This window comes from Acipenser ruthenus, chromosome 12 (assembly GCF_902713425.1).
Source record: "Acipenser ruthenus chromosome 12, fAciRut3.2 maternal haplotype, whole genome shotgun sequence".
NCBI lineage: Eukaryota > Metazoa > Chordata > Actinopteri > Acipenseriformes > Acipenseridae > Acipenser > Acipenser ruthenus.
In genome coordinates, this window is record NC_081200.1 from 42477246 (window position 1) to 42485547 (window position 8302).

The 8302-nt window shown below is 47.2% G+C and overlaps 1 protein-coding gene across 5 annotated transcripts in view; it reads right to left on the minus strand.

Annotated features, from left to right (window-relative positions):
- The window catches only part of LOC131740132 (ral guanine nucleotide dissociation stimulator-like 1), a 46898-nt gene that overhangs the window by 22083 nt on the left and 16513 nt on the right, over positions 1-8302 (minus strand). Inside the window, exon 1 of one of the 5 annotated variants that reach the window (XM_059035245.1) lies at positions 3295-3475. The exons of the other annotated variants lie outside the window; for them this stretch is intronic. Coding sequence (XP_058891228.1) covers positions 3295-3438 — 144 coding nt within the window. The 5' untranslated portion in view covers positions 3439-3475. Of the gene's footprint in view, positions 1-3294; positions 3476-8302 lie in introns of those variants that run through there. 5 annotated transcript variants of the gene reach the window in all.

The following is an 8302-nucleotide window of genomic DNA, read 5'->3' on the forward strand; positions in this document are numbered from 1 at the left end:
CAGTGATCAGTACAGCCCAGTGAAAGCATCACCACTCATCGATGCACAGTGATCAGTACAGCCCAGTGAAAGCATCACCACTCATCGATGCACAGTGATCAGTACAGCCCAGTGAAAGCACACTGGCACACCTGCAGACTCGAACCCTGGCCTGGACCCACAGAGTCAGGCAGGGCCTCCATTAGCAAGGAGAGCAGCTGTTGTGTTAAGTTCCTATCTTTAGATTTGTTCTTTCTGTCTCAATATTCCTCTTGAAGGAGGGGGTGCTGGTGTCTCTCTCCCTGCTCGCACCCCACTCTTACCTGCCTCCTCTCTGGCTGGCCTGCTCTTGAAGGAGGGGGTGCTGGTGTCTCTCTCCCTGCTCGCACCCCACTCTTACCTGCCTCCTCTCCAGCTGGCCTGCTCTTGAAGGAGGGGGTGCTGGTGTCTCTCTCCCTGCTCGCACCCCACTCTTACCTGCCTCCTCTCTGGCTGGCCTGCTCTTGAAGGAGGGGGTGCTGGTGTCTCTCCCTGCTCGCACCCCACTCTTACCTCCCTCCTCCCCGGTTGGCCTGCTCTTGAAGGAGGGGGTGCTGGTGTCTCTCTCCCTGCTCGCACCCCACTCTTACCTGCCTCCTCCCCGGTTGGCCTGCTCTTGAAGGAGGGGGTGCTGGTGTCTCTCTCCCTGCTCGCACCCCACTCTTACCTGCCTCCTCCCCGGTTGGCCTGCTCTCAAGGTCAGGACTTTCCTTTTCCTTTTCTTCTTAAACTTCTGAAAGCAGCTCATGCTTGTTGTCACCGATCAGTAATAATAATAATAATAATAATAATAATAATAATAATAATAATAATATTAATAATAATAATAATAAAACAATATTTTAAAAAGTACCCCCCCCCAAAAAAAGTTACGAATTACAATTCAAAATGTACAAAAGATTAAAGAATTTCACTTCATCTTACAATCCTACCAGTAATAACAAATGAATCAGTCTTATCAACATTCCCATTATGATATGAAACCAGTGACATCACAGTGCCTCTCTGGGCTGGTTACAGCAACCCCCCTTGCAAGCTAGGGGTGATGTCACAGCTTTGTGATGTCATTAAATGACACGTGTACTTTCATTGCCATTCAGTCACTAGGATTCCAAATCCTCCAATCATATCACGAGCCAGTACAGTCTGGATAAACCCACGTCACAAAGGCTCTCTAGCAGGAGTGAACAAGCGAGGATTGGGGGGGGGAGCAGGATTGAAGTCTTTAAAATCTTGAGCTGACACAGTAATACTTAACCCTAGTTAACCCTAACCAATACTTTACACACAGCACAGAAACCAGAGGACACACGGATAGACTTAGGAGACAGAGGGAAGGAGACCCTTCTTCACAGAGTGGCAAGGGGATGGAATGGGTTACCTAGTCATGTTGTCGAAGGAGACTCTTCTTCACACAGAGAGTGGTGAGGGGATGGAATGGGTTACCTAGTCATGTTGTTGAAGGAGACTCTTCTTCACACAGAAAGTGGTGAGGGGATGGAATGGGTTACCTAGTCATGTTGTTGAAGGAGACTCTTCTTCACACAGAGAGTGGTGAGGGGATGGAATGGGTCACCTAGTCATGTTGCTGAGGAAGAATCACTTGGATCCTTTCAAACCAGACTTGACAGAGTTCTGAGATCAATCAATATACCAGATGTATTGAATATCTGACTTGAATATCTCCACAATAATAACTATTCTGCTGCTGACTGATCCTTGATCTAACTGCCACTCTCATGGTAGTTCACCCTGCAGAATGGAAACGGGGCTGTCTGTAGCCCAGACTATCCCCTTCATACAGACAGCAGCGCATCTGCTGCACTGTTTAGATCACTCCACCAGGGCTGTGTGTGGGTTACGGTTAGGGTTAGGGTGAGGTTGTAGCCCTGCAGCGACAGCTCCAGCAGGGCTCAGCAATGGTGAGCTGCAATTACAATGTCTACAAAGGGACTTTGCTTGCAGTTTACAGCAGAGCTTGACAAATCTAAGGACTCTCTGGCTGTTTGCTCAAGTTCTGTGCTGTTTCACTGCGGCAGGCAGGCAGCTAGTGAGAGGGGCTGCCTGTGCTTTAGCTGTCCTTGTTATTTGTTTGGTTTGAGTGGCTTGTTTCAGAAGAGCGGCTGGAGGGAAGGCAGGCCGCCGCTTCACATCTGGAGTGCAGCTGGTTCTCAGGGTCTGCTCGTTGCCGTGACGTCACGTTCGGGGAGTCTGGAGTCTCCCTGGAGACTGAGGTGCGCAGTCTGCAGGATAGGAAAGGCCACGACCCCTCGCAGCACCGCAGGGCTGGTCAGTCTCCAGAGAGACAGAGGGGGGGCGGTGATGTCACAGCACAGCTGAGGTGCGTCACTATCTCAGCAGGCAGCATTCCCAGGGTAGGGAGGGATACACCACCAGTTCTAAACTGCACACAGGTCTCTCTGGGTCTGGTTTATATGGACGAGTGCTCATGTGGTACCAGTAGGGAAGTGGTCTAAAAACAAGCAGGAGACCAGTTAAGTGACAGAGAGGGTGTTCAGTTCTGCTGTCTACAGTCTGAGAGCTGCTGAGACCGGACTCCTAGCTGTCTGAGATTTCATTCTAGAAATCCTGAACCCACAATTCAATGGGATGCAGTCAGTACGCTTTTAAAACAGAAAGTAGCAGGAAGTGACTTAAGAGCTCAGCTAGTGGGATCTGTAACAGCATGCTGTCACTTAACACTGATAACATATCATTCTATTGTGCTGTCACTTCGTACTGGTAACATATCATTAAAAGTGTCTCACGGAGGGGAGGGGGTCTCTTCAGCAGTACAATACACGGTAACTGTTTAAACAAAACAAACCAGCAGTGGCATGATCTTCTGTGTACGAGCAGCGTGTGAATTTGTGTGACAGTGTGCGCTCCAATTCAAATATTAAACTGTCCCCCCCGAGCTACATTCAAAATAAACAAAGTGATCTCATGGCTCTTGCAGAACTCTCCAAACTCTCGTCATGCACATACTTGTGGACCTCAGAAGTTACTGGACTGATTTACCTGTTGGAACTTTTCAAAGCACTTCTTTTCAACAGAGACCCAGGCACTGCACTATTACCAAACTGCAGATCTGTTAAACAAACAGTAACAATAGGAGAGAGATTGTACTGCATTATTTCAAATAAACACAAAGCGCAACGAGTCAAAACAAAGCATAACGCTGACAAAACCTCATTCAGATCACAACCAGTTCCCAGCGAGAAACATCAGCCAGCCTTACCCCAAAACACAACCAAACCCAACCCTAACCCTTACCCTGGCTGATTCTTTACTTCCCTTCCTCTTCCCTTTGCAGATGTAGTTTTTTTTAATAAGGTTTATAAACCAGATGCTGTGTCTCAGTGCTCTATCCAGCATGAATAATCCAGTGTATCTCCTAATGAGTGAGAATGGCTGCATTGTAATCCCAGACAGTGCAGTCAGTGACTCTGTCTCTCTTAAGAGACAGTAAGATTAGGAGCTTTTTTTTTAATAACAACAGGAGCCAGAAGAGGAGGTGGGGTCCAAAATCTACAAAATACCGTTTTTAGGGATTAAAGCCTCTCCCTGCCTGCCTGTCTCTGCCTGCCTGCCTGTAGTTTAAGTATGCAGGATTGCAGAGTGTGGGGCCTGGGACTCTTTCACTCGTGAGGAATCCTGATAAGCCCTGAGGGGTCCTGAGTGAGGGGCTGATACGACAGCATTCACACGGCTAGCTCTTGAACCATGGATTCAATTCAACCTCCTAATCTGTAGCCTCCCCTCTCCACCCCTCCACACAGTAAAAGTGGGATTTCTTCATTGTGACCCTGAACTAGACCAGACTAAACCAACAGTTTGAAGAGACCTTGTTATCAGCCTGGTGATACAGGCGGGTAGCACCAGCAGCAACAGCAACACCATTGCATTTATATAGTGCATTTGAACCCTTCAACCTGACCTGTGAGCGCAGTGCACGGCCAGGGATGTATACAGATAGTAATTCAGTGAGATATCATGACCATGTAACGCCTTGTTGAGGAGGAGCAGGGTCTTAAAATCAGCTCTAGAGACAGATACATGAGCAGGAGTTCAGCTCTTCACAAGGGCAGTGAAAGTGAGATCCTGCTCCTGCTCTTCCAGAGAGAGGGGGCTGCAGACAAGCTGATTGAGTGTGAGTGTGTGTCTGTGTATTGGTGTGTGTATATGAGTGTGTGTCTGTGTATCGGTGTGTGTATATGAGTGCTTGAGTGTGAGTGTGTGTCTGTGTATCGGTGTGTGTATGAGTGTTTGAGTGTGAGTGTGTGTCTGTGTATCGGTGTGTGTGTATATGAGTGTGTAAGTGTATGTGTATGTGTGAGTGTGGATGTTTTGCTTTGAAACTTGTCTCAGATGGTGCTGTAATAATAAAAGTGTCCATTAGTTGGCAATGCAGCTGAGCTGTCATAAACCCTGCTTGTTTTATATCTTACTGTACTTACTAACACTGCCTCCCAGTCCCTCAGCTCTAACCACTTCACCACACTGCCTCCCAGTCCCTCAGCTCTAACCCCTACACCACACTGCCTCCCAGTCTCTCAGCTCTAACCCCTACACCACAATGCCTCCCAGTCCCTCAGCTCTACAATCTACAGTACAGTCTGTGTCTGAAGACAGTATAGTCTTTGCCCCGAGACCTGTAGGACATTTCTTATTGCACATTAACTTTCTCTACTACCAGACCTATTCTTGTTTTAAAGCTCCCTGTGACATTACTGTACACTGTGCAAAAGTTACAAATTCAACAGGTCTGCGTTAATCAGCTGTAACCCCCCCCCCCCCCTCCACTAGCATTGATACATTTGCACTGTCACTTAGAAGTTTCCCCATGGTTATGCATTTACCATGTTTTGCTTTGATTTGTAATATGCTTTATCATACCTGTCTGCGCTTTACAATGCTCACCTATGCTGCACCATGCTTTCACTGTGCTTTATTACACTTTGCAAAGCCCCTCCAAACTATCGCTTGCTCCTGACGCTCAGGGGTCTTGCTGTGGCCCCCTACAGTCCCCCCAGAGACAGGGGAGGGCTGGTGGCACGCACAGGCTGCCCACTGCCCAGTGACTGGGCCCTGGTCCTCTGTTAAGCTCCCACACATGACCTGCATAAATTGTTCCAGAAAAATGGAATTGTCTTGCACAACCAGAGAATAGCCCTAATCTTATTCAGAAACAGGGCTGTTTACCGTACCAGAAAAAACACAAAACAAAATACTTGTAATCATATTAACCAGCTTGAAACACAACTCCAGCTCAGTGGAGAGGGTGGTTATCCTGCAGTGAGGCTAATGAGACGGAAACATCATGAAATCATCGGTTTGTGCTTATTAGATTAACTATGGAATAAAATCGCCAGCTTTCTTGAAGAGGCTTTTGAGGTCTTGAAAGCTAGTGCTTTTGTATCATAGCTAATCTAATAAGCAGTATTGCATCTTTAAATATATTATCACTATAACCTTGATTAACATGGCAAAAACAGGTCTCTTAAATCTTCTGAATGTGTGTTTAGTGGAATTGCCTGCTGTGTTTCACGGCTCCTCTAACACCCTGTGATTGCTGTGTTTCACGGCTCCTCTAATGCTCTGTGACTCTGCTGTGTTTCACAACTCCTCTAACACTCTGTAACTCTACTGTGTTTCACGGCTCCTCTAACGCTCTGTGACTCTGCTGTGTTTCACGGCTCCTCTAACGTTCTGTGACTCTGCTGTGTTTCACGGCTCCTCTAACACTCTGTAACTCTGCTGTGTTTCACGGCTCCTCTAATGATCTGTGACTCTGCTGTGTTTCACGGCTCCTCTAACGCCCTGTGATTGCTGTGTTTCACGGCTCCTCTAACGCTCTGTGACTCTGCTGTGTTTCACGGCTCCTCTAACACTCTGTGACTGCTGTGTTTCACGGCTCCTCTAACGCTCTGTGACTCTGCTGTGTTTCACGGCTCCTCTAACGTTCTGTGACTCTGCTGTGTTTCACGGCTCCTCTAACGCCCTGTGATTGCTGTGTTTCACGGCTCCTCTAACGCTCTGTGACTCTGCTGTGTTTCACGGCTCCTCTAACACTCTGTGACTCTGCTGTGTTTCACGGCTCCTCTAACGCTCTGTGACTCTGCTGTGTTTCACGGCTCCTCTAACGCTCTGTGACTCTGCTGTGTTTCACGGCTCCTCTAACGCTCTGTGACTCTGCTGTGTTTCACGGCTCCTCTAACGTTCTGTGACTCTGCTGTGTTTCACGGCTCCTCTAACGCTCTGTGACTCTGCTGTGTTTCACGGCTCCTCTAACGCTCTGTGACTCTGCTGTGTTTCACGGCTCCTCTAACACTCTGTGACTCTGCTGTGTTTCACGGCTCCTCTAACGCTCTGTGACTCTGCTGTGTTTCACGGCTCCTCTAACGCTCTGTGACTCTGCTGTGTTTCACGGCTCCTCTAACGCTCTGTGACTCTGCTGTGTTTCACGGCTCCTCTAATGCCCTGTGATTGCTGTGTTTCACGGCTCCTCTAACGCCCTGTGACTCTGCTGTGTTTTATTCCACAGGAAATAAGTGTTATAAAGCACAGTCTGCGTAGAGCTTTAAACGCATTCGCTGCATCTACAAGTTCTAATCAAACTGCAGTGGAACTGCATTGGAGAAGGACTCCTATTCATCTACAAGTTCTAATCAAACTGCAGTGGAACTGCATTGGAGAAGGACTCCTATTCATCTACAAGTTCTAATCAAACTGCAGTGGAACTAACTGGAGCCCTCAGCATGTAGACGAGATGAATGATACCTGCTCTGAACAGACAGCCTTGCAGTGCATTTCAGCAAAGAGATCAGCAGGCTGTGGAATTGTTTCCATGACAGGCAATGTCCCCCCCCCAACATACACACTCACACACGCATGCACACACACGCACACATGTGCACACACACACACACACGCACACACACATGCACACACAAACACACAGTCACCACCTAACCGCACCCTGCAAGTTAAACTCTGCAAATCAGATTAAAACAGCCATCAAGGGTTATAGCTCTGGTGCCATTTTCACTGCCACCCCCTTCCTGCTGGATTTTATTAACTCTGAAACATGCTCAGGATGTAGACAGGGCAGCCCTCTCCTCCATGCAGGTTCACAGTCCTGCAGTGCTGACTTGCAACAAAACGCTACTCTTTCATGGAATGGCTCCCTGGCCTCTCCTGGCTGTTGTTTGCAGTTGAATCTCTTCTATGTCTCTGTGAGAGAGGGGGAGTGTTCGACAACCTTCAAGGTTTATTTTTACTTATGTTATCATTTTTTTGTAGCTGTCTCACTGGACACAGCAACCAGCCCAGAAGTCCCTGGTTGTCAGTGGAAGTGTTTGGAGAGGTGAGGTTTCACACAGCAGGACTGATGATGACAATCTCTGGGTTTAAATCATTCTCCGCTAAAACATCGATCTGTCAGCAAGACTTCTCAAATGACATTCAAAGACAGCTTTGTGTAGTTTCCTAATTTTTTGTATGTGTTATTTTCTTTTCCTATTTTTTTTTTTTTTGTTTCCGGCAGGACAATCTTTCTCTGCAGAAATGTTTGCGTTTTTTTAAAACAATGGGAAATTCCGACAGCGGTTCTATTGATTGGTTCAGTTCAAAGATTCCCTTTACTGTCAACAAGCAAGCACAAGCCCCAATCAGCATCAGATACAAACACATACAGACACACATACATACATACATACATATACATACACACCGGTATATACAGACACATAATCCACGCAGTGAGCCTGCGTTCCTGGCACCACACAGGACAAAGAAAACCACAAGGAAGTTTTATAAAAGGCAGGTTTGCAGATTTTGCAACAGCAGAAAACTTGGCACCAGTCAGTTTCTTTCAGCAGAGAAAGAAAAATTTGTCATTGTTGCAAAAAGATAACAAAACAACTGGGAATGCTAGTGCAGGGTCTCCCACAGCCGCCCAGCCTGCCTCCCATCACCTCTTCACAGAACAATGAGGCAGCTTGGCTCTGGGGTGAAATACTGGGGCTCTGAGGGGCTGCAGTGAATTACACTGATAACCCCAGAGCGAGCCCATACAATGGTACATGGTATTTTTACAGTTTACCATGCTTTCCCTTGGTTATACCTGCATTTACCACAGTTTGCCATGTTTATTAATATGCTTTACTATACCTCGCAATTCTTTATTCCACTTTGCTGTGCTTTTACTGTGGGAGGGCAGACTCAGTGACTGCACAGGCCAGTGACTCAAGGAGTTGACAGTGTACCGGCAGTCAGGTTA